This window comes from Tachysurus fulvidraco, chromosome 4 (genome assembly GCF_022655615.1).
Source record: "Tachysurus fulvidraco isolate hzauxx_2018 chromosome 4, HZAU_PFXX_2.0, whole genome shotgun sequence".
Lineage (NCBI taxonomy): Eukaryota > Metazoa > Chordata > Actinopteri > Siluriformes > Bagridae > Tachysurus > Tachysurus fulvidraco.
Window position 1 is genome coordinate 15,956,787 of NC_062521.1, and position 25,966 is coordinate 15,982,752.

At 36.5% G+C, this 25,966-nt stretch overlaps 2 protein-coding genes and 1 long non-coding RNA gene across 4 annotated transcripts; 2 read left to right on the forward strand and 1 right to left on the reverse strand.

Annotated features, from left to right (window-relative positions):
• The first annotated feature begins 1,626 nt into the window (after positions 1–1,626).
• Positions 1,627–8,030, forward strand: wnt8b (wingless-type MMTV integration site family, member 8b). The gene is made up of 6 exons (XM_027141847.2): positions 1,627–1,917; positions 2,901–2,934; positions 3,408–3,546; positions 4,124–4,249; positions 4,416–4,558; positions 5,715–8,030. Exons 1-6 carry the CDS (start codon positions 1,847–1,849, stop codon positions 6,273–6,275), a joined length of 1,074 nt encoding a protein of 357 aa, XP_026997648.2. The 5' UTR covers positions 1,627–1,846; the 3' UTR covers positions 6,276–8,030.
• Positions 4,112–14,678, reverse strand: LOC113639760. The gene is made up of 3 exons (XR_003439893.2): positions 14,540–14,678; positions 5,007–5,141; positions 4,112–4,262 (listed from the first exon to the last, which is right to left on the reverse strand). It is a non-coding gene; the product is annotated as an uncharacterized LOC113639760 (long non-coding RNA).
• hif1an (hypoxia inducible factor 1 subunit alpha inhibitor) lies at positions 12,644–25,750 on the forward strand. Of its 2 annotated transcripts, XM_027141848.2 has the most exons (9): positions 12,644–12,797; positions 13,269–13,507; positions 16,232–16,482; positions 18,306–18,454; positions 18,619–18,764; positions 19,529–19,635; positions 19,914–19,977; positions 20,918–21,028; positions 22,793–25,750. In XM_027141848.2, the coding sequence occupies exons 2-9, from the start codon at positions 13,328–13,330 to the stop codon at positions 22,847–22,849; spliced, it is 1,065 nt and encodes a 354-aa protein (XP_026997649.1). In that variant the 5' UTR covers positions 12,644–12,797; positions 13,269–13,327; the 3' UTR covers positions 22,850–25,750. The 2 variants fall into 2 exon arrangements, with proteins under 2 accessions (XP_026997649.1, XP_047668084.1); XM_047812128.1 differs by lacking the exon at positions 12,644–12,797 and having other exon boundaries at positions 13,045–13,507.
• The last annotated feature ends 216 nt before the right edge of the window (positions 25,751–25,966 follow it).

The window sequence follows — 25,966 nt, forward strand, 5'->3', positions numbered from 1 at the left end:
AAGTTGATGAGTTCTGCATTTATTTTTATGCTACTTTTACAAATATTTTTAATCACATCAGCTATAGTCAGATATATGCTTAGTCTTACAATTACAACAGATGGCACAAATGCATTTAAGGTTAAAAAAGAAAAGAAAATTGGCTTTGGCATGTTTTACTACTTTGTGATAACCAGCTACTAGATATAGGAATAATGCATATTTGGTGAAATACATGAAGAATGCAAAATCAGAGAATCAAATGAGTTTCCATTTGTTAGTGAGGTAAAGTTAGGGATAGATTCAGGCATATAGGTAGGCATAGCATTAATTAACAGAATTAATAGCCTAATGTCAAACAGAAAGGCATGAGTACAGTGTGTGTGTGTGTGTGTGTGTGTGTGTGTGTGTGTGTGTGTGTGTGTGTGTGTGTGTGTGTGTGTGTGTGTGTGTGTGTGTGTGTGTGTGTGTGTGTGTGTGTGTTGGACACTGGCCCCCTCTGCTGACTGCAGACTGCACTCCTTAAACTCACATGTGGCAGGGGAAAATGCAACTAAATCTCAGCTGTTACTGCGCATTCTTACTGCTAATTTTCACAAAATTTTAATTCAACTAAATTTTGTGATTGTGCCAGACATTTTCATTTCATTGATTTAGCAATTAAATTACACAAAACTTATTTATGACATTTATTACAACCTTTTTCAGTCTTTTTAAGATGTGAACTATTTTAAAATGTAGATTGTTAAATTCAAAATGTACTTTTTTGCCTGTACCAGAATAAAAAATTGTAACTTAAAAAAGAAATAAAAATATATATATCATATTATATATTATATATATATAATAAACTATATATTAATTATCTCTTTATAATAACGAGATTATATATTAAGTATCTCTTTATAATAAAGTTCCTTAACGTTCCTTAATCTTAAATTAGAGAGAGCTTGAGCTGTGAAAGACCTGGAGATTATTGAAGATTACAACAAAAGAGCTTTGAGTTTGTCAGGATTAGGAGAGCAAACACAGTGTTGTCATGACCCGTTAGTTTCATTACATCGATCTGCACAGTTTCCATTCATTTCATCCTCTTAATTCGGTCTCTTCTTTCCAATGAACACGTCTGCTCAGTCTTGCATTTGATAATTTAGCTGGTCTATTTTTTAGGCATCAGTAGCTGATTATAGAGTGCTAGACGCTCAACTTTACAGTGAACACACACACACACACACACACACACACACACACACACACACACACACACACACACACACACACACACACACACACACACACACACACACAAATCCCATGTCCAAATATTACGATTTGTACAATTTATAGTTTCGTAAAAGGAAAACACCCCAGTAAAAATGTCCAGTCTACATGAAGAGGTTGGTCTGGATTAAGGATGAAGAAATCTCCTCTGTAAAAGTGCGCAATTTTCCTCAACAGAGACAAATCCAAATAACATTTGATGTTTGATAGACACGATAATCCCCGACCATCCTCTGTTCCCAGGCTACTGTATCACACTGGGTAAATTGAGTTTTTGAGGAGATCAGCGATCTCCAGTCCGAATTCATATGGATTCGCACCAACTGTTAAGGCGCACTGAGCTCTTCCCCGCTATTTGGCCCCGGGGAGCCACTGTGCCCTTTTGATCATTTCAGTCTCTACTTGGCACAATAGTGCTGATTGGCTGAAAGGCTAAGAAGGGGGGAAAAGGCTTTAATTAAGCAGATAATCTCGGTTTGGGATGAGAGCAGATCCATTTCAGAGGCTGCCTGTAGCTTATATAGAATCTGCTGCGCCTGATTCCGTTTTCTAGGCTAACATCTGGCTTTAACGGCGCGCTCGCAGGATGTTCATCCATTTGGACGTTTATTATTACATTTTCATTTTGATGGTTCACATGAAATCTTGCTGCAGTTGGTGAGTTACATTTTAAAATATAATAGAAATGATTGCACTACTATCTTGTGAAAATGTTAACATATTACAATTGCTATCATTTTCATGGTATTAAAAATCAAGATTATTGCTTTCACCAAAGATTTACTTTTGTCTTGGTCGATTGAATGTCTGTGTAAGTGACTTGTATTACATTTATTTAGTTATAAGCCTATTTAACCTGTTGGCAATGGATTTTGTAATGAAATCATCTGATGTTTAATTGATCATCATGATTTAGATTTAATGACATCTGTGATATTATGAATCATGATGAATAGTTGAATAATAGCTGAACAATGAGTCCTCTCTGTTCTTTCTTGGTTCTAATCATAACCAACAACTATTAACATATAAAACAGACCTTAGAAACAAAAAACTTTATAATTGTACCCATACATGTTTTGTAGAGTGCAAAAGTTTAAAGACTTCTTTTTGCATTAGGCCTCCCTGATGTTTGCAGCTGTCAAAAATAATCAAACAGACAAGGAGCAATGTGTGAATATAATAACAGTTAAAAGAACAGGATTTCAAAAGATTGCATCTCTTCTAATAACTTTCTAAAAAAAAAAATACTCACTGGTATTAAAATTGTATTTAACCGCTTTGGGCAATCCCTGGGCAATCCCCTCAATTTTCTATCTGAATGTTGTCTATCATTTTGAACGTCTTCCACATCTAACTTAACCATATGTGATAGACTTTTTCATCCTCTCACAGATTTTCCCCTTGGTTTGTTTTTTAAAATAATAAAATTGAAATTAACTGTATCTAAATTTAGAAATCAAATTTGTAGTAATTGTAATCAGTACTCTGTCTGCGTATATCTATGAAAAATAAAAGTATGACTATTTGTTTGTTTGCTGTATATATTAATGTGTGTGGTACAATCTTTTGTCTTAAGAATTTTGTGTAGAAAAGTGTTGGTCATGGGGGAGAGCTAACACTCTTGTGCTGTCTTCCAGGTCAGTGAATAATTTCCTGATGACTGGGCCAAAAGTAAGCCAACTTTCTTTTGATCTTTTAAGATCTTTATCTTAAATCAGAGAGTCAAGCTATCATAGCACTGATTTAACTAGATCATTATTTTAAGATAAATGATTACTCTGTAAATGGTGCATGTCAGTGACATTTCTTTTTCTCACAGTGCATTCATTGTTGGAAATGATTTCTTAGAGTGTATATCATCTGATGCTAGGGTAGACTATAATTCATATTTTTTAGAATTCCTAGATTTGAACTACTTGAACCCATTTACATGGTAAAGGATCCAACTGTTTAGAACAGTTACAGTTAAAGACTTAACAGGAGATCAAACCGAATCTGAACTTAATTGATAGATAAGTTTATACAGATCATGTGAGCCTGCAATAGATTAACCCAAGATGTGTGTGTGTGTGTCTGTGTGGGTGGGTGGCTGGGTGTGGTTGTGTGAAAAGGATCAAGTTGTATAAGTATTTCTGCTGTTGCAGGCTTACCTGATCTATTCCAGTAGCGTAGCTGCAGGAGCTCAGAGTGGGATTGAAGAATGCAAGTATCAGTTTGCGTGGGAGCGCTGGAACTGTCCAGAACGAGCCCTTCAGCTTTCCACACACAGCGGACTCAGGAGTGGTAAGTGTGTGTGATTTGATAAAGGTCTCAGAATAGACTATTGTTTTGTGGAACCCAACACAGTAAACAAAAAATGTATTTGCTAGTCTAAATGAGCTAGCATACGGTTTTGTTAATCAGATACAGTAACATCAATCCAATCCTTTTGAACTATTTATTTACTGTAGCCACATACAGTACATACATTTCTCGAATCACTTGAACCACACATGTAGTAAATAGAAAGCCACCTAGATGTTACGGTGAAATGGATGTCCTCTTAATCTGAAGGGTGTGGGTCAAAGGTTTGCCTTAGACTCCTTTCACTGGGAATTCTTCAAGTGCTAAAAGGAAACCTGACCCAGTTTAGTGCCGACCCCTGCCTAATTGAGAGACTGCTGAGCTTATGCCAACTGTGCGCTTCACTGTTTGATTCAACAAACAAACCCATAAACAGTCATAAGTAAGTGTTTAATATCGTACTCTACATGGAAATGCAGGTGAAGTTAGTAGATATAAAAATTAATATTCTCAAAATGTGCTGATATGGAACAAAAATATGGAACAGAAATAGCTTCAAGCTCATTTCTATTTGCAGCAACCCGGGAGACAGCTTTTGTTCATGCCATCAGTTCTGCTGGGGTTATGTACACTCTCACAAGGAACTGCAGCCTGGGAGACTTTGATAATTGTGGCTGTGATGACACCAGGAATGGTCAACGAGGTAAGTACACATACTGTAAAAAAAGAACACGATGATGTACACAATGACAGACAACAGTAAAAACAACACTGTAAGTTTTGTATAAGTGGTCTGGAGTCAACCCCAGACCCCCCCAACAGGAGGCAAATATTTTTAGTTTATGTATTTCTTTGCAACTACATTTCAGGTGGTCAAGGCTGGCTGTGGGGAGGCTGCAGTGATAATGTGGGCTTTGGAGAGGCCATCTCCAAACAGTTTGTGGATGCATTAGAAACTGGGCAAGATGCGCGTGCTGCCATGAACCTGCACAACAACGAAGCTGGACGAAAGGTATCCTGAATGTCAAAAAAGGCTTCTCTAGTTTCTCCCACGGACTTTAGACTATGAGAGGGTGCTAGAGATAGTTTGCTAGAGTGGGGGATTTATTCCTGCATTACAAGATGGGACTTGAAACATAGGCAGCTCTCCTGACCACCAACAGAATGTAAAGTGCCTTTTGAATCATTTTTAGTGCTTCCAGTGATCGCTTACCACCCAAGAGTTTCATTCATGGCCTTATAAGCAAGGTGCCACTCATTCCCCCAACAGTGTTTGCGCTGTACCAGATGGGCCTATTTACAGCCTGTGAATGTCCTTTATGACAAACTCAACTCAAAATTCTTGGGATCAGTGGTGCGAGCTTAATTAGAGGACCTAGGGGGCCACACGTTGCAAAGGTTCTGTATTCTGTTTCTTCTCAAATAAGCATTTAGTTTTATTCTAGCAATAAGGATCTTACGTTTATGTTGGTCTTTGTTGCACTTGAGAGAGCCACAGGCATCACATCCATGCAGCTGAAGTGCTTTGTTTTTCCTGCCAGTACCCCGTCTGCAGGTTTTGTCAGCTCACTATGGCACCTGGAGCATCATTGTAACTAAAAAAAATGCAAAAGAATTCTTTTTCATTTCATCCTGAATGGACTAACCATTGGGTCTGCCTATGGCAGAAAACATGTTGACAATGGCCTTGCTAAATAAATACTCCCCTTTCCTGTGCTGAACAATTCGGCTCACTGTGAAACCTTGATTCTGCCTCCTATCAAGAGCAAATACCTCCCTGAGAAAAGAGACGCTTCCTTTCAAATGACAGATGTTTGTTTCATCTGAAGTCAAGATATATTGTGCAAGCACAAAAGGTGAAAAAAAGAGAAACACCCAAGCTTGAACCTTGAACCTGCTTTTCTTTATCCAAATGAATTCCTTTTTTTTTTCAATTGGATGTTTTGGACATATAGTCTGTGCAATAATGGATTCATTGTATGTTATCTTGAGAAATGATGAATTCAAATTCAAGTGTCTTTAAAATGTGGAAAAGGAGAACAAATGCTGAAATTAGTGAATAAATGATAGACAAAGATTGTTCATATAGAATTGCAGGTTAAGAGTGATGCATAGTTTTCTGAAGCACATTGGTAATTTCTTTCATTTTCCATCTTTTCTTACACCAGGCTGTGAAAGGGACCATGCAAAGGACGTGTAAATGCCATGGCGTATCTGGCAGCTGTACCACTCAGACCTGCTGGCTTCAGCTGCCTGAGTTTCGAGAAGTGGGCAACTACCTGAAAGAGAAGTACCACCGGGCTATTAAAGTGGACCTCCTGCGTGGTGCAGGCAACAGTGCTGCCAGTCGTGGGGCTGTCGCTGAGACCTTCAGCTCCATATCTCGTAAGGAGCTGGTGCACCTGGAGGATTCTCCTGATTACTGTGTTGAGAACCGTACGCTAGGCCTACCAGGCACTGAAGGCCGTGAGTGCTTAAAAAAGGGCAAGAATCTGAGTAAGTGGGAGAAACGTAGCTGCAAGCGGCTATGCAGTGACTGTGGCCTGGCTGTGGAGGAGCGCAGGGCAGAGACTGTATCCAGTTGTAACTGCAAGTTCCACTGGTGTTGTGCAGTAAAATGTGAGCAGTGCCGTAAGACTGTCATCAAGTACTACTGTGTGAGAGCTAAACAGGTCAAGAATGATAGCGCAAGTCGAAGAAAAAGCCTTCGTCTAAAGAAGAAGCACTAATGTTGACTTTAAGGCTTGAAAATGACACATTGTAATCCTTAATATATTCAACCTTGCAATTTTGACAGTGCATCAGAAAATAAAAACACTGACACTGAAAAAGAAATCATATACAAACAAATATATGATTAAAATCTAGAAAAAAATAATCGTAAAATATCACGTTAGGCATTGCTATCAATACGGAAACATCTCACACACACACACACGCACGCACGCACACACACACACACACACACACACACACACACACACACACACACACACACACACACACACACACACACACACACACACACGCACACGCACATATTGGCTGATATGTATTCAAAGATGTATTCAAAATATACCCAGTCACTTCAGCTTGCATTTATAAGCTAGCACTGACAACTGTATTTAACCATAAAATAGGGTTCAGTAGAATATGAATAAGACATTTTTTAAAATAGTGTCTCCCAGCATTCCAGCAACACAAATTTGTGTCTCTGTATTCTTTCTATTATAATACATCTGAAAAAAAAAAAAAAACTACCGTGTTCTGAATTGGGGATAATAATCATACTCTCTGTAAATGAACTGTAAATAAGATGAAGCACTTTGTATATTGTTAATTTATTTCATGTAGTGGTGTTTTGTTGGATAGATCTTTTTTTATTTTGTATTTCGTCCCACATTCTTTTATGATTAAAAATATGTAATGTGCCCTTTAATAGCTCATTTTTTCTGTATTTGGTAAGTATGTGTTTTACGAATAGAAACTGCACTCTTGTGTATTGTCACTATAAGTGGTTCGAAATGATTATGGGTAATCTGATTATTTTATTATAAATGTTGAACCTGCATGAACATATCAAATGAAATATACTGCATATAAATCCAGTGTGTATACTTCTATGAACTCCTGCTTATTTTAAAGAGTACTTATATACTAACTGTAGATTGTTTGCCAGGATTGTAAATTTTTAAGCATGTCATATAGATTTGCTAATTCTTTTTTGTATTTAGTGTCAGATAACCCTGGGGCACAGAAACAATAAGCAAAGAGTTTTAATTATAGTCTTCCTTCCTTCACGCCTCTCTCAATTTCTTCTTTTCAAATGCCCTTTTTTCTATCTAAGTAATCCTCAAAGAACTCCCAACGCCTTGGCACTTGGATGTTTCTTTACTGTTTAATACTGGTTTAATTAACTTTGTGGAGACAGAGGGAAAACATGGACCAAGTCGCCCCTCAAATTATCTTGCCTCTAATTTTGTATGCTAATCTCCTTTTCACGCCATCATCTTGGGGAAAAAAATGTTGGGAAACTTCATGTGGCCTGTATTGGGCTTCCTGTGGATGTTTTATTCCAAGCCCACCTATTTGGCTCTTTTCACTCCTCTAGGGCCTTCCTTTGCTCGATTTAACAATGAATGGCGAGCTAATCAGCTCCCTCGGTAATGCACCACTGCTGAAGAAGCTAATCCCCCTCTCCTCCTCCTTCAATAGCCTGTCGCCTTCAAAGGGACTTTGGGAAAAGGCTTTGCATGGATTCACACTATTTGATGAATAGAAGTTAGTTCAAGTATTGTACCTAGACAAGGAGGGTTCATAAACAAATACTTGCCAGCTTCCATCCCACCTGCAGAAGTGCCAGCCCTACTGTAGCATGCAGCGACAAAACTAAGACCCAGCAAAAGTGATATCCTATTAAAACAGCTAATTAAATCTGCACCAAGTGATGCATTAATAGTCTTGCAAGCATAGACTGCTTTACTGAACTTGCTTCCTCTTTATTTGGGATTTATCCTTTCCAAGTTATTAGTCATCTGAACTAATAAAAAAAAAAGATTTTTACCAGTTCACTTTCAGTACATTGTAACTTTCCAGCAGGTCTTTATTTAATTATTTATTTTAAACATTTTTTAATAACATCACCTCTATTATAATTATAAGTTATTATGGTTGTTGTTGCTGCTATTTTAATGGTTATCACATAAACTTCCTGTCACAATTATCACATGGATCCTTTTTAATATGGAAAAACACAGCATTATAATCACAGAATTGTTGTTTTGATGCATACAGAATACAAAAAAAATACAGCTATATAACTGAAAAAACATATCTATATTTTTTACAACTGTAATAAATCTAATTACGTTCAATTTTGTTCCACTTTGTTTAGTCAAGAATAAGGCTGTCTTGCCACTTACAGTGATTTGCAGTGAGCAAATTCTTGAGGTGTTTTATATCTGAAGATTAGGAGATGTGCACACACATAGGTTTAAATCTGCTCACATGATTCAGGAGGTCAGTGTGCATTTCCGATGTCACTGAACCATAAACTCTACATGGCACGCTTTTCTGAGAAACAACATATATATGTACTACTTACAAAACAAGAAATACTAATGCATTGAAGAGACTTTTAAAATACTACAGATAAAGATAAGTACAGAAAATTTGTAGCAATTTTTATGTTAGCAAATGATTTAGGTTATGTCTTTATTATTTGTTTGTTTGTTTGTTTTCATTTTGATTTTCTTTCATCAAGTAAAGTGATGATACAACCTTGTAAAGGATGTAAAGAAACACACAACACCAGCGAGAGAAATAATGAATGTGACTTTAATGTATTAAGCTAGTTCTTTTCTTTTTTTTTCCAATCCTTTTTAAATCAAATCTTTATAGTAAAACTTTGGACTTTTTGACAACCCCAGCTTTTCTCACACTATAAGATTTACATTTACTTAATGTTTTATGCCAAATGACTTGCATATGCAGCTCAGTAGTTGATATCTAAAGGTCTTAGTAGGTTCAGGATGAAAATATTTAGCATACTACAGAAGTGTGTGATTTCATGAGGACATGAGAGCAATGCCACAGTTCCATCTGCTGGTGAAATGAAAGAAGTTGCATAACGTGTCTGTATCAGACTATGGTCACATTTATAATCCTAATGAACTTCACCATGTTTTGTTGAGTTGTGTCTTAGGTTTGCATATCATAGAGGCACCCATTGTTTTTATTTAAAACTTTTATTTAAAACTTTTAAATAAAAAAGAAACAAAGCAACAAATAAAATAAATATAATAAAAATAAATAAATAAATGAAATAAAAAATAAATTAAGTCATGTAAAATAATATTCATGTGAAATAAAGAGCCTATATTTATACATCCTTTTTTGTACCCCAGAGTTGTGAACATTGTTCTGAGCAGTGAATCAAATGAATCAAAACTAACTTGATTCACAGTAATGGAAATTAAAACTTATTAAGCATGTTTTTTTGTCATGGAAATTATAGCTCAAAGGACCTATTTAATTATTTGACTCTATTTGTAAGTGAATCAAACGATCTATGCTTTGATTCCTTTGATTTACCACCAAGTATCACATCAGGGTCAGTTCAGCACTATAATTCAGGTCAGGAATCTAGGTCCAGGCTACACATACTATATATATAATGTTAGTGCTTACTGTGCTGACTCTCATCTCTGAACCTTTCCCTTTTAACACACATGGTATACAATGAATACCCCATAAAAATGACAAATTTTGTGCCAAAATCTACTCAGAACAACAAATCCTTTGAATAATCTTTTCTACTAGTTTTGAACTAATTGACTTTTTGTCATTTTCTGCACGTTTTCTTAAGGTACTGTTATAATTCCCTGCTCTCTTCCTAAAGCAACTGCAGCAGATATTAAATTGTTTTTATTTTATTTCATAACTCAGGACAAAGCAAGATCTTATGATCAAAGGGACCTAGCTGTTCACATCATGCAGGACTTGTCATGGACCTGTCACAACAACCTCTTAAAGAAGGTCCGGCAGCAACTTTACCATCTTAGACATTTAAAAGTACCATGTCAGGTGCTAAGAACATACTACACCTGCACCATTGAGAGCATCCTGATGGGAAGCATCACAGGCTGGTTTGCAATGCAGGAAAGGTGAGCTCTCCAGAGACGATCAGCAGAGTTTATCATCTGCACTGAGCTCCCTGACCTGTAGCCCATATACAGCAAGCATTGCTGGACCAAGGCCAGGGAGATTGTGAAGGACCTCAGCCATCACAATAATGGACTCTTTTTTCTGTTGTGGACAAGGAAGTGATCTGCTCCCTGAAGGCAAACACGGAGAGAATGAGAAGGAGCTTCTTTCCACAGGCCATTCGGGACCTAATCAGGAGAACACCTAGAACCTGAAATAATCCATTTAACACCCACTACCTTGGATTTTCTGCACATCAGTTTGTAGAGCAATTTGCTCTACACTGCACATTTTGCACTTAATAACAACATTTAATGATATTCATTAATTCATTCATAATACATCACTTTATTTCCATATGATTTCAATATTCAATATTTCAACTATTTATTTCCCCTGTTAAGTTCATTACCATTACTGCAAATGTCACGTTACTGTTTTTGATTTTCTGTCATGTTATTGCTGGATAATGTATAATGACAAAATCACATACATGCATTATTGCTTCACAACTCTCTGAATATTTGTTTCGAGTTGTGAGTCACTGCTCATACCCTGAACACACACACACGTTTTATTATACTTGTCAAGACGTTCCACTGATATCATTATTAAAAGTATGTCTCATTAAAGGTATGGTGGGATATACAAAATACAAACACACACACACACACACACACACACACACACACACACACACACACACACACACACACACACACACACACACACACACACACACACACAGCCTATTACATGAACAGCTAGCACATCATGTAGCTTGTTAATTCATGAAAGTTTGAATTTGAGCCTTGTAAATGGAACTCATTATTTGTATTTTACCCTCCATTTACCATGGAATTTAAATTGGATTTATTTAAAAATCTACACACAATAACCCATTAAAGAAAGTGAAAACAGTTTTTAGGAATGTTTAAAATGTACTAAGAATCAAAAACCTTGATGCCCGATGACGCCTGAGATAGGCACAGGCTCCCCGTGACCCGAGCTAGTTCGGATAAGCGGTAGAAAATGAATGAGTGAATAAAAATCAAAAACTGAAATCTTAAGCATTAAGACCCTTTATTCAGTATTTTGTAGAAACACTTTTGACAAACTTTGCACATCTGGATTTAGGCAATATAATATATTCATACAGAAATGGGTTTTTGTTAAGTGGCATCTCCAGGTCTCTTGAAATATGTGTCTTAATATCATATCTTAATAATGCTGTCATAATGCTCACACCACCATGGTTCAGTATATGGCATGGTTTTATCATAGTTGATAAGTAGTATCTGTTTTTATTTTTTTCTACAAAATATCGCACTTGGAGACTTGGATTTCAGCACAAAACGTTTGCCTCATCAGACTAGAGAATAATTTTCTTTCTGCTCTCAGAGTAAATGCCTGTCATATGCCTAGCCACTCTACTATAAAGGCCTGATTAATAGGGTATTTGTGACATGCCTGTCCTTTTGGTATACTCTTGCAGCTCTGTGGAGGACCTCTGAAGCTACGTTAGAGTCACCACTGGATTCTTAAACACCTTTCTGACCAAAGCCCTTTTAGCTCTAGGAAAAGTCCTGGAGATTCCAAACTTTATACATTTCAGAACAGTGGAGGTCATTGTGCCCCTGGAAACATTCAACGTTTGTTTTATACCTTTTCCAGATCCCAACATAAGATCTCATAGGGCACTTTAGCACTGTACTTTTGTTTATTTTCAATGTTTTTTAAGGTGTTCATATCCTTCTTATGATGTTGATTTTCCATAACCCTTAAAAGAAGACAATAAATGTTATGACATCGGTTGAAGCGTGTTTTTTTTTTATCAGAAGAAAACGTTCAGGGGCTGTTATAGGCATTTTGTTGTTTTCTTTTTTCAAAAATTATGTAAATGCAACCATTTCTGTGTTGTTTTGCTAATGTATGATACCTTGAAAAGGGATTTGGAGATAAGTCTTTACAAATCTTTAGAAAGAAGATTCTTCTACCTTCACCATTAAACCAGACTTGATTCTCTACATACAATACGTTTTTTTAACCTTATTTTGAAAGCTACTAAAATTACATTTTGCATTTATTTATTATTTATAACTAAGTTTGTTTTAAAAAGGGCTTTGTTTCATTGCACCTCTGGCTACATTTTTACTGTTTTGAATGCTGAGCCATGAGGAGTTGGCAACCCTGATTAGTGATTGAACATAGGGATGGGCGCGTGTCAAGACCACAGTTAAAAGCATTTTAAAATATTGACAAAATTGTATTTCTTTTTTTCCCCTGTTATTTACCATTTAAATACTAAAATGCACAATGGTGTTCCATTTAAATAGTATTCGAGACTATATTCGCTGTTCATACAATTAACTGGTGAATCAATGTTGCAGCGAACAATGAGTTCAGATGAATCATGCGCTGTTCGATTCACAACATCAAAAATCGCAACATCAAAAATCCCTTGTCTTCATATGTGTGCACCTTCTCAGTGAAGGAAACATATCTCTCACACATCTTCCTGGAGAAAAGAGACGTTACGGGAGCAGGTAAAACACTGTTTCTTTCTCGGTGAGGTTCGATTTGACCGATTCGTTTAAAAGAATCGAATCATTAGTGAATCACCTTTGGCATGTTATTGTGCTTGTTTACGTACAAGATGAACATTTTATAGTATTAATTTCGAAATAAAACAGTTTATGAAGGTATATATAAATGATGATTTAGTTTATTAGCGTTCTCTGTGGCTCTTAATAATAAAAGGGGGGAGAGAGAGAGAGAGTGAGTGAGTGAGAGAGAGAGAGAGAGAGAGTGAGAGTATCGTACCAGTGAGTCAGTGTGTCTGGCTTCACGCCTCCGGAACAGAAAACACAGCGCCGTCACTGGTGCTAAACAAACCGGAGCTATAACGTGAGCTGCAGAATCCGTCTGTTCAGCTAGCAGACTTTCTGCGGGAAACTCAACAGCTCCGAATTACCTAGTTGGTATCAACTTCCTATAACCTTTTTATTACCCTATAGTGGAGAAAAACAACACCTGAAAGGACAATCACCCACACAGAGAGACGGAGACGGAGGAAATGGCCACAGCAACAGTGGCTGAAGCCGAGCCGACATCCACCGATGCAGCTAACGTTTTATTAGATGCTCACGGCTCGGGCTGGACTGACGACCAGCTTCGCAAATACCCGTTTCAAACAAAACAAATCCCACGACTTTCTCATACAGACCCCAGAGCAGAGATCCTAATCAACAATGAGGTAACGCTTGTGTTTACATGTATATACTCTACGTATGTATCTGAGCAGGTGGAGAGCTAGCTAGTTACTATTAGCTTGCTAAGTCATGCCGTATTGTTGATGTTTTTAAACAGGCAGGTTATCTAACACTGTCATGCTGATATGTTAGACTAGTCTACATGTCTAGCCCTATATCCTATTTAACGCTAATTTAGCTGAACGAACATTTCAGTGGCTGTAGTTCTTTAAACCTCCACAAAACACACCATACACTTCTCTGTCAGCTCTCCAGTAATACAACTGTCATTTTCCGTTAGTTTATTTATTTGACCGTAAATAACGTCGGATATGCAGGATACCGTGTTTATTTTAATGGGTTTACATGACTGTGCTGCATCTTAAAGCACGTAGGATGCACAGATTTACCTGTAGACTAATGAGCTTTACTGAAGCCTAGAAGCTGCAGCTTTAGTCACATTAACGTTAGCCGTAAAACTCCTACTGGAGTGTAAACAGGCCGAGCTCGGTGTCACGCCTCCACGGTTTATTGGTGCAAGTGCAAATCGAGTTATTCCCAAAAGAATCTTTTTTATTGAGATCTCGGCTTTAAGGGTAGCTTTTTTTTTATTTCTAAACATCACCAACCTCAACAAGAACAACAACAAAACCGCTCTGAAATACGCTTTTAATATATTGTTTTGTTTATTTGCTTGTGATGTGTCGTTTGAGAACGAGTCGGATCTTTGAACCGACTCTTTTAGGTGAACTCCGAGAGCCGTAAGTGAGACTTTTTTTTTTCACTTTTACTGAAATAAATATTTGCAAATAAATAACCACATGCACAGAAAGGCAAATAAATAAAAAGTCAATGATGCATACTTTTAGTCAACGCACATTTGTAGTGTGAATGAGTATGAATTCGTTTAATAAAATACAATACAATGCTAAGATTTATGTTAATTAAACCACTTCGACTGTAGTTAAAGAAGGACCTTTTTGGATGCCGAAAGAGTCGGTTCTTATTTGTGAGATGAACCGAATGATGTGACTCACCTAAAAGAGCCGGAATTCACATCAAAATGTCGTGCCGCCTGTGGCCTCGCTTTGGCCGCTATGTGGTGGTGTTTAGCCCGCAGATCTGCTTAAACCGAAAAGCTGTACGTTCCTGCAGTCACGTAGCACTGCACGCGCACGCACGCACACCCGCAGACAAACAGCACACGCGCTTTCATAGGCACTTACCTTATCTAACATGCTGGCAGATTATAGCAGTGTAACAGTCAGCAATTAGATATTTTTTACGAAACCAAGCCCAAATGCACGTGTAAAGATCACGTTTAAGTTCTACTTTATTTTATGTTGCATTACCCTTAAGGAGTTAAATTTGCCTTAGTTTTAATAAGTCCAATGTCTGAATGTGAACATATGTGTGGGTTTGGGAAGGGACGTAACACACATTCATTTTCATTTCAGATAGTTTCAAAATGATTACATTTTTTATTTATTTATTGAAGTGCTAAAACATTTTTATATACTATATTCATATCAAATGGTTTTATATAATATAATAACTCCTAATCAACATATTAGACCTAATGGGCTCATAGTGTATACACTTTAGTTTAGCCAAGTTATGACCCACAGCCAGCATTTGCCAGCAACATTACTAACGTGTCCATCTAGACAAGACTCAAATGATCAGATGACTGCAAGGTTGGACAAACAGGTCAGTTTGTTTCTGATTTCCTCAGAGAAGGAATAAAACTCTGACATGGCTAATGGCCATGGTGATGGAAAAATAATCAGAGTGAAGCACCTTAAAATGCAGTAAAAGAAATGGGTATGGTAGGGCCAGGGGTTATTCCTTGAAATGAAGCCTTTATTTTGTCACATATACATTACAGCACAGTGAAATTCTTTCTTCACATATCCCAACTTTGTAAGTTGGGGTCAAAGTGCAGGTTCAAACATGATGCAGCACCCCTGGAGGTGTTCAAGGCCTAACTGTGGTAGCTTGGAAGCGCTAGGCCTTGAACTTCGATCATCATTCCAATCCAGTGCCTCAAGTGCTTGATTTACCACTGCCCCTTTTAGATTGCACAAGAAAGTGTAACAATTTAAAAAATGTAAATTGTAAAATATCAAATCCATTATGGGAAAAACTAATATTATCTACCCAGACATAATAGTCTTTTTTTAAGTAAAGCTGTAATTATACAAAATTAAGATGGTATTATCCTGACAAGAAAACGACATGTTTTCTTTTATTTTCTTCTGGTTGAGTTGAGCTGAACAGGACTGTATTTGGTAAATGTGACATCGAGGCTACTAAATTGCTAACCAGAATCATCCATCAGATTACATCAGCCCCATGAGTTTAGAAATTTCATTTCACCTGCTTTAATAATGAAATCATAGATGGGTTGGATTGGCAGCAAGCCTTGTTTAATCCTGGTGGAAATATGGTCACATCTTCACTACAAAATCAAAGTTAAGCACTGGGATTAGCCTTATATGATGTAGGTTTATCCAAAGGCATTTGTTATCTGTAACTGTAACTTGTAACTGACCAGAGCTTTTGACTATCTTCCTTCATGGAACTGGGTAAATGAATTGTGTTTGGACACCACTGTTTGTATTAGGCTTGACCTATATTATTTCTTGTTAGGCTAAATGTAGGGGATTTAGAAGTCTGTTTATATCTGTATACTTATACATAATAATTCTGCCATTTTTATTTTGTAGGAACCTGTGGTGTTAACAGATACCAACTTAGTATATCCAGCACTCAAGTGGGACATCAATTACTTGCAAGAGAACATTGGCAATGGGGACTTTTCTGTGTACATTGCTGAAAACCACAAATTCTTGTATTATGATGAGAAGAAAATGTCAAACTTTGAGAACTTTGTGCCAAAGTCACGCAGAATAGAGATGAAGTTTACTGAGTTTGTAGAAAAGATGCATCAAATGGAGGAGCTGAATGGAAAACAGAGGTAAGGTGTTTTAATGAATCATTTACCTGTTACAAAAACATCTTGGCTCATATGTCTTTATGAAAACGATATTTTCCGCACAAATTTAATTTGCTAGTTTTGCTTCAAGCCTTTAGGGCAAATTGCTGTAACAGCAGGTGTGCAATAGAATAGAAGGCTTTATTTTGTCACATATACATTACATGACAGTGAATTTCTTTCTTTACATATCCCAAATTTGGAGTGCAGTGAGTGTTGAGGGCCTTGCTAAGGGGCCCAACTGGGGCAGCTTGGTAGTGCTAGGGCTTGAACCCTCATCCGCCAATCAACAATCCTGAGCCTGGCTCGCTTTAGCCACCACTCTGAAGTTGTGAAACATGTCAAGGTGCATGAAATCCAATGAGGAAATAAAATCACTGCTAGGCGTCAGCCAACTAACAAGCAGAAAGAACATCGACCTCTTCATGCACTTCTGTCACTGCCTTAATTAGACATGTTGTTTTGAAGCTTAGAAAAATAAACAATCGCATTTACATACAATTAGAGAGAGGTTTAACAAGATGTAATCTTTACCACACATTATTCATGTCTATATCTCAACTTTCTGGATATTATATATGCTCCAATACAACCATTAAATAGTGCTTTGCAATCAATGCCAGCATGCAGCTGGCCATTTTATACAGTACAGCGTGTTCCTCTGTGGGTTGAATTTTAGCTCGGCGGTCTAATGTTAGCTATATGTGTTTTCTCATTGTAGTCTGGCTCAAGCAACACTTGGCATAATTTTGCCTGAGCTCAGGGAATATGATGATGCAAATTATTTCTCTGAGCTTGATGCTCTCTTCTGACATTAAATATTTAGCAACCTGCACACAAACTGTAATAAAGTTATAGTTAAAATAACATTAATTTATAAAAAAAAAAAGGTTAGTAGTATTTATGACAATGCGTTTGGTCAATTTCAAACGGCCTGTTCTGTATTTAATTCAGAATTGTCTTTCTTTTAGTTGGCGTTTAATACTTAATCTGTGCCGAGTCAGTTTATGCTCATTTTACATACAGGGCAACATTTATTTTGGTAAAGTGGAATAGGACACAGACTGCTCTATTTGTGTTACACTACTTGTGTAAGTTTATGTATACCATTGACCTGATTAGTGTTGACTTTGCTGTAACTTAATGCAAAACCTTCCTAGTGCAAACTTCCTAGTACAGCTTCTTTTGCTTTGTCCCTGTACTTCCATTTTCCTGTTTGACATTTTAAATTGTGTTTTCCAGATCTGCTCTGAATGTCTGAGATGATGATGATGATGATGATGATGATGATGATGATGATTTTATTATTGTCTTGTTTATTGTATGACACAAAAATGGTCTGGTATGAAAAGATTAGTGCTAATCATATAGTGTACACTATGACAGATGGATTTTAACTGTGTCATTGATCTTTTATTATTCATTGTTTAGTTGCTGAGTTGCATGACTTTATTCATTGTTTGCCAAAAGTACATTTGACATGGAAACCTATCAGGCCACTTTGTGTACTTTTCCACTGAGCTGTAGTTTAAATATTATATCTCTTATCAAGACGCATGATTTACTTCTAAAAAAACGGCACAAGGTGTTACACTGAGCTGCCAGTTTGTTGGTTAATGTACCCAGTATTTATGTTCTGCTTTATAGGTGCATCTTGTACATGTTGTAGTTATTAAAAGTAGTTAGTTAGATATTGAAAGTAATTGATGAACAGAAAAATAAAAGTCTGTATTTTTAATTTTCTGTCAATTCTATGACTTTTGTAGTCAATGAACCTTTTTTTTTTTTTTTTTTTTTTTTTAAAGAGTATACTTGCAGCAAACCCTGAATGACACAGTCGGGCGGAAAATTGTCGTGGATTTTCTGGGATTTAATTGGAACTGGATCAACAAACAACAAACCAAACGAAACTGGGGGCAGCTAACATCAAATCTGCTGCTCATAGGCATGGAAGGTACATATCATAGCATGGTGTATTGCATGCCATTTAGTAGCGTAGACATTCACACAAAAACACTGATATGATGTTATATTTAATTGTCTGATATTTACGTATCTCTGCTGTTTTTTTTTTTTTTTTTTTTTTTGGCATGCTTCTGATTCTCTTGCATTGAAAAGGCAACGTGACACCAGCACATTATGATGAGCAGCAGAATTTCTTTGCACAAATCAAAGGTTACAAGAGATGCATCCTTTTCCCACCAGACCAGTTTGAATGTCTCTACCCTTACCCTGTTCATCATCCATGTGACCGGCAGAGCCAGGTATTAATAATTCAAAAAATCTACCTAAAAGAAAATCTTGAACTAGAAATATGAAATATTATGTAATGAATAAAACACAGCACGTGCTGTTATAGGAAAATAATCAACAGTTCGAGTGATGTCATGGATTACCACCTAGAAGCTGATTATTTTCTAATTTGTTTGCATTGTCAAATGTGTGTGTTAAACCAGGAATAAAACATTATTATGTTTTATTCCTGGTTTAACACACACATTTGACAATGCAAACAATTTTTAAGGCATTATTGATCAATAAAGATGGTACAACTTCCTGTTATCACTTGTTATAGCGGCTATAAACCATGGTTCTCTCAGCAGCTGCTTTTTTCATTTAAAGTTAAACCAAATATGCAGCTCGTCATGTTACTGAGAAACCAAAGTCCTTTTTTTTTTAAAGACTTTTTAATGCTTCTGTAAGTGCTAATACTGCTGACTGTTTCCAAATAAACACCTCCTTACAGAAAATATTCAGTATGTACAAATACACAGCTTATTTAACACATTCAACTTACCGGTTGTTTCTGTAGAAACTGTCATGCATTAGACTGAGCACATTATAAAACATATGGTGGTTTAATGTCCATGTAAAACCTTTAATTATTGCTAATGCTGTTATGAGGAAACGCCAATCTATAGTTGTTGTTTCTTGCATTGCAAGTGTTTTAGTTACTGCTTTTAGTATTTTATAGTATATGCACATTGACAAAATAATTCCTAATTGCATTTTTTTTTCTGTATTGTAGGTCGATTTTGAAAACCCTGATTTTGAAAGGTTTCCTAAATTTAAAAATGCCTTTGGATATGAGGCTGTTGTTGGTCCAGGTGATGTGCTGTACATTCCTATGTACTGGTAAGAGGCACTTAGTTTGATTTAGTTACAATATTGGGGTTTTAAATGATTTAATCAAATCCTATTGAATTCTAGTTGGTTTGAATGGTCAGGCTAATTTTTTGTGGATTTTTCAGCTATAGAAATTCATGAGAAATCAATAGACAAGCCATGAAAAAAAATCTTTATAAACTAATTAGACTGAAACACTATTTTTTTAAATAATTGAGTTAAACTGTGTGCTGTCCAGCTGAACATAAACTGCAATGTGTAACACATGCTTTTTGTTTGTATTGCAGGTGGCATCACATTGAGTCCTTGTTAAATGGAGGAGAAACCATCACTGTCAACTTCTGGTACAAGGTAATTTATGTGCAGACTGATTTTGCAGCCAGAATTAAACTCTCCACCTGCCATTTCACCCCCAGTTCAACACTAGGTTGAGGTCAACACTAATCCACACAAACCATGAAAGCCATGTCCACATATAACTATAACTCTCTCTCTCTCACTCACTCACTCTCACTCTCACACACACACACACACACACACACACACACACACACACACACACACACACACACACACACACACACACACACACACACATTGTCATACAGGAACAGATTTGGGCTACTTGGTTCCAGTTAAGGGAAACTGTACTACTAGAGCATACAAAGCCATCCTATGCAATCTTGGGCTTCCATTTTCTAATTTGTATAATAAATCATGTCTCCTAAAATTAGATTTAGTTAAATTGTTTGTTACAGACTCTTTTGTCCCTAGGAATTTCTAATCTACTTTCAGAGCCTAGCATAGATTGTGTATAATAATACGAATAGTTTATAATATGTTTAAGAGAAAATTAGTGGCTTTAGATAAAGGTCCTTCATGAGCTCAAAAACATGACAGAATCTGACTTTGACACCCCTGATTCAGAGAGTCACTTTATACAACCAAGTGAATCTTTTGTAAAAATGGTAAACAAACTGCTAAGCTTCTGCCTATGCATCAAAAACAACATGGGATATTGAACACCCAAAAATATTTTGAAATTGATTTGGAAATAATTTCTCAAATGATCTCCTAATAACCATTTGTGTAGCTCGATATGATCCCTAGTTCTCAGTTTACCCACCATTCCACAAGTTCTGCACGAATGCACACATTGTAGAACCCGTTACTCCCGGAGCTCACAGACTCGTTTCAAAACTGCCTGTAATGTCAATCCAGACATACAAAGCTTTTTGTATTCATGTGATCTCATATCACAAGTGAAACATGCCTGTGTTGTTCTTTTCAGGGTGCACCCACTCCAAAGAGGATAGAATACCCACTGAAGGCCCATCAGAAGGTGGCCATTATGAGAAACATTGAAAAGATGTTAGGAGAAGCCTTGGGGGACCCACATGAGGTACTGAGAAGTAGAGCATTCAATCACAGTGTTTTTTCTTTCTATTTTTAAACACTGGAGAAGTGCACTGGAGATGGTCCTTCTGTCTTTTGACCTTAACCTAGATACAAAAATATTTGTAGCTAACCTGCTTTTAAGCAAAATTAGAAATTGAGCATACAGGTTTTGACAGCTGTTCTGGAATTTATATAAAACCTTTTTCACATGAGAGTTTCCTTGTTCACATCCACAAGCTATAAAATAGTACCAGTCATCATGTTTGGTGTGAGCAGTGCATATGTTCACACAGTCTTTCCACTGATAGTGTCTAGACCAGGCGAACAAATTTCTGTGTGAATTTTCTGAGAGTTCAAGCTACATTCCTTTAAATTCATGATTTATAATAAATGCCTTCTGTAATAATTTGAAAATTTTAAGAAGTTAAAAATATGAAAAGTAAAAGACTAAAAACCAAATATTCCTAGTGCTTAATTACAGGTGTAGAGGGAAGTGTTGTGTTGTTAGAGGAAAATAATCCATGTCGGTTGTGTCACACCACCAGCATGGTTTATACTTGATGCATGACATAAGCAACGTTAATGCTGCTTTATTCTTCACATACTTGATGTGTATCTTTTGTACATCCGAAAGATTTAAAGGCTGTAGACAGTGTGCCAGAGCCAAAACATCCTAGTCCATCAGGTTTCCACATCAAACTGTGAAATGGCAAACAATTTTATGCAAAGTGACGTTAAACACACAGACAAGCTCCGTCTCTCTTTAAACGTTCCACTGTCATCATGATTGCTATTATGGGCTATATCAAAAAATAGAAAACTCTCACTTTAAATTTAAAGGTATTATCTAATCTAGAAATTCCAGAAGGCTTTTTTTTCAGTAGGGTTGAGGCTACATGAGAGGTTTTTAAAACTGTAATAGAGAAAAATTTGTTGTGTTTGTATCTAGAATAGTACATAAGAATGTGATTTGACACACAACTAGTTCATTTAGCAGAGCCAGATGGACAGGAGACATGTTCATTTTTGATGAACTGTATTGTCTGCAGCTTGTCAGCATGCTGAAAGCGAAAATATCATCACAGATAAAATTATTAATTAAATATGTCTTGTCTGAATGTCAATCATGGAAATATTCCAAAATATTAGCACATACAATCCATCTTTTAATTTTTCTCAGATTAATTTGTAAAGTAATTGAATAAAACAGAAGGAGATTGTGTGTTTTTATGACCGTCCGTAAATATTGTGGCCTCATGTGGGGTCCCGTCTCCTAGTCTGTCTGCCCTACACTTAACCCAGGAACAAAGGCTGCAGTTGTTTTGCAGTTCCTACTTTTAAGGCATGGTCACACTACACTTTCTGCTCCAATGACTTCCATTCATCTGCATGTGGATGCTAAAGACCGAATGTTTTTTTAAAACTCTAAACTCTTTGAATTTGTAACATGCAAAGACGTGATAGAAGAATGGAAGAATGATTTGTCACGGTGTGCCCTCTTCACAAAAGACAATATAGGAAAAGAACTGAGTATAGCAGTGTAGGAAATATCATGACCGCACATGACCATGAAGTTATCTGGGTAGCTTGTTGCTAACAAGGAGAAAAAAACCCCAAAAAACTCTGTATGCCCAATATCCGTTTGCAACAGTCTATGAAGAAGTATAGTCATTATCAGTCTGTTACTCTGGGAAGCACAATCATGTGGTTTTCATAAGCTGTTGATGTAGTAAATTATAACGGACTTTGTTATTCCATCTTTCGACAGGTTGGTCCACTGCTGAACATGATGATCAAGGGGAGATACGAGCAGGGTCTGAGTTAATCGGCAGTTTACCTCCAGCGTGCTGTATGTAATAGAGCATAGGGATGTGGATGGATTTGTACTTGTCTCTACATTCAGATTGTTCAATTAACTGCATGACAGCATTTTAGCTGCAATCATTTCAGTCTGCTTTGAATATCTCCATCCGCTAAAGGACGGTACCACTAGAGAAGATTGATTTGATTTCGAGTCCTCATAACAGTTGATATATATATTGATTAGTTGTACGACGCAGTGTGGGAGAAAATAAACTTTCGGAGCACACGCCTCTGCAATAGCACCTGTTTTTCGTTGTTCGTTACCTTGCCGGATTAGATGACTGTCAATTTTAAGAGTGCTTCCAGCAAGCCCAAGTTGTGTTGCTAGCAACTTTTTACTTTAAACTGTAATTTATGTAGGTTATAAAGTTTTTGAATTTTGAAACCAGTTCTTTAGCTCTTTAATCCCCCAAAAACACCTTAGAAAAGTGTAGTGTACAGAGTCACAGTAGTGACATGCAGGAAGCATTGTTTTAAACCTCTGAAGGAATCAGACTGTTGATAGGATTTAAAAAAAAATATGTTTTGATAATTGCTACAATTTTTTGATCTTTCTGTGCACATTGTCATTTGTTTGTTTGACACTTTGCATTGGTTTTACACATGGTACAATTATTAAATGCTTCTTTTACGATGTTTTAAGACTTTTAAGTCTTTGTGTGAATTGAATAAAAATATGTATTTTACTGTAAGAAAGTAATCTGTCCCACATAGGAATGATGCTTCTTTATATAATGACACTGAATCTGAAAGTCAACCCCCTTTTCCTGAGGCTACTTCAGCATTATTAAAAGAATTATACAAATAACTAAAATCTTAAATATCCTGCTTATTTATTAATTGAGATCTGAATAACTAACTGAATAACTTTCCAGATTAGACTGATTTGCACTTGGGCTGTTTTTGTAATGTCTTTTTTTTTTGTTCTGTTCTGATTATCTTCAGTAGCAGAATGTTTATGCTGATTTTAATCACACATCTCTGGACACAAAAGATCTAAAAAGATCTTGTCTTGTTCTAAAGTGATTATTGCAAAGAATTGAATTATTTTGTGGGTTTTTGAAATTGTTAGACTTTGCATACTTGGTTTTGTATACGCTCACTGTGTATCTGCTGTGTGCCAAATTGATTTCCCTGTGATTGCACGCAAAGCTAAATGTGTCCACCACAAGTGTCTCAGCTTTTTTTTTTTGGTGTAGTTCTTGTTGATAACATATCGATGGCTTGACTGTACTTTGAATTGGAAGACATGGTTAGAATAGCTACAGTAGTGCTTTTTACTTCACTTTTTATTTGGATAGCACTTATTCAGTTGGAGTATTATCACTTAAAATGTCTGGGTAATTGTCACTGGACATAGAAAGCACTGGATTTTGAAATGTCAACCTCTCTGGTAGACAAATGCTATTCCAGGCTCATCCCGGCTGTACAGTCTGTAAACTGGGCCGTACTGCACTATAAACACAGGTTAATATCACAGCTGTGAATGCACACATTTAGATAGAACTCTAGGCTCTGTTCCAAACAGCACACTCATGCCTACTATGAAGTATGCTTAATAGTAACAACACCTATTGTGTAGAGGTAGGTTTTAAGCCCAAAATGCCTCCAGTTGTGATTGCTCAGTATTACAGAAGTATAATGAGAGGAAAGTGTTTTTTGCACATCAGTGTTAATGATGTCACTGTTGCTGAGAGTGACAGTAAAGAGCAAAATCTCAGCAATAGCTTGCATTTTAGCAGCTACCAGCCATTTAGTACAGATTTCTTGATCAAGCAGCCGTGTCTGTGTATCGCCGGCCTGCCATCCTGTATCTGTGCTCATTCTGTGGTGTAAACATTACATATCTCACGGAATGGATTAGTCTCCTATCATTTTATCTCCCGTGTATCTTGTTCTTTTGCCTGTATAAAACATTTGAAAATGAACCAGTGTTAGCAAGCTGAATATAAACCTAATAAAAAGCGTAGCATTGGAGTTGAAGTGATGTTTGGAGTATCCAAACGAAATATTACAGGGTTGTCAGAGATTTCGTTCAATTTAAATCTTAATTGCCATATAGAATTGCAATTATTTCCCATGTACATAAAAATATAAATAAGAGTAATTTTTTTTGCAGCTTTCACCTTCAAATATCTGCAAACCTGCTATTGATTCCCTGGTAGCTTGTTTCTGATAATCCTTTCCTTGGATTACTTCTCAGATTTGTATAATGTTTAGCTTTATATTTGTAAGAAATCTTATCAGTATGTAGGGTACCATCATTTTTGGTGACGGAAACCAAAGCTACAGTATAGTCTCCTTTACAAATATTTTACAATGCTCGATTTTCTTCTTCTAGAAATAAAGCCTTACCCGTTACTCGCCTTTAAGTTGTGTGAATATTTAATGAGTTGAGTAATATTATTATATGCAACAAAAAAAGTCATTATTTACTTTCACATAGGTACAGTTGATTACTGAGATACGAAGCCTGTGGTGCTAACAAATGTTCCCCTTCATTAACATGAATGAGAGGCTGTGTGCTGCATTGACCGTTCATCCTTAGCTTAAATTAGGCCACTAGTTTTGTTTACGTTTTAACTTTTCTGGTTTCGGCCACATCTACTTCAAGTTTCAATGCAAAAACAGATAATGGTGTGGCATTACATCTCACTGCTTCTGAGAGAGGAATTTGTCCGTCATCTGTGTAATCCAGGGCTTTGCTATGCAGACCAGCCTCTGGATCAGGCTCACTCTTTATTTCTGATGTTGTAACAAGAGATGACAGCAACACAATAAATTCTTTATATGACAGACTGTTGTGGCTGTATTTCTGTAAAATACCCCACATTCTGCATTAAAGCAGTGGTTAAAACTGGAAGATTATGTGTTGTCCAATTCTTTCCCCATTTTCCTTTCTTAAGCATTCGACTGCTGATTGTTCTTTTCTAAACACTGTGTTACCACTTTAATATACGTTCACAGCTGCGTATTATCGTGCTGAAAAACACGGCACCTTTTCCAAGCTCAGCTCAGCCAACTGTTCCACAACAAGTGTGGACACAAAAAAAAGTGATGTAAATTTAGAATAATAAAA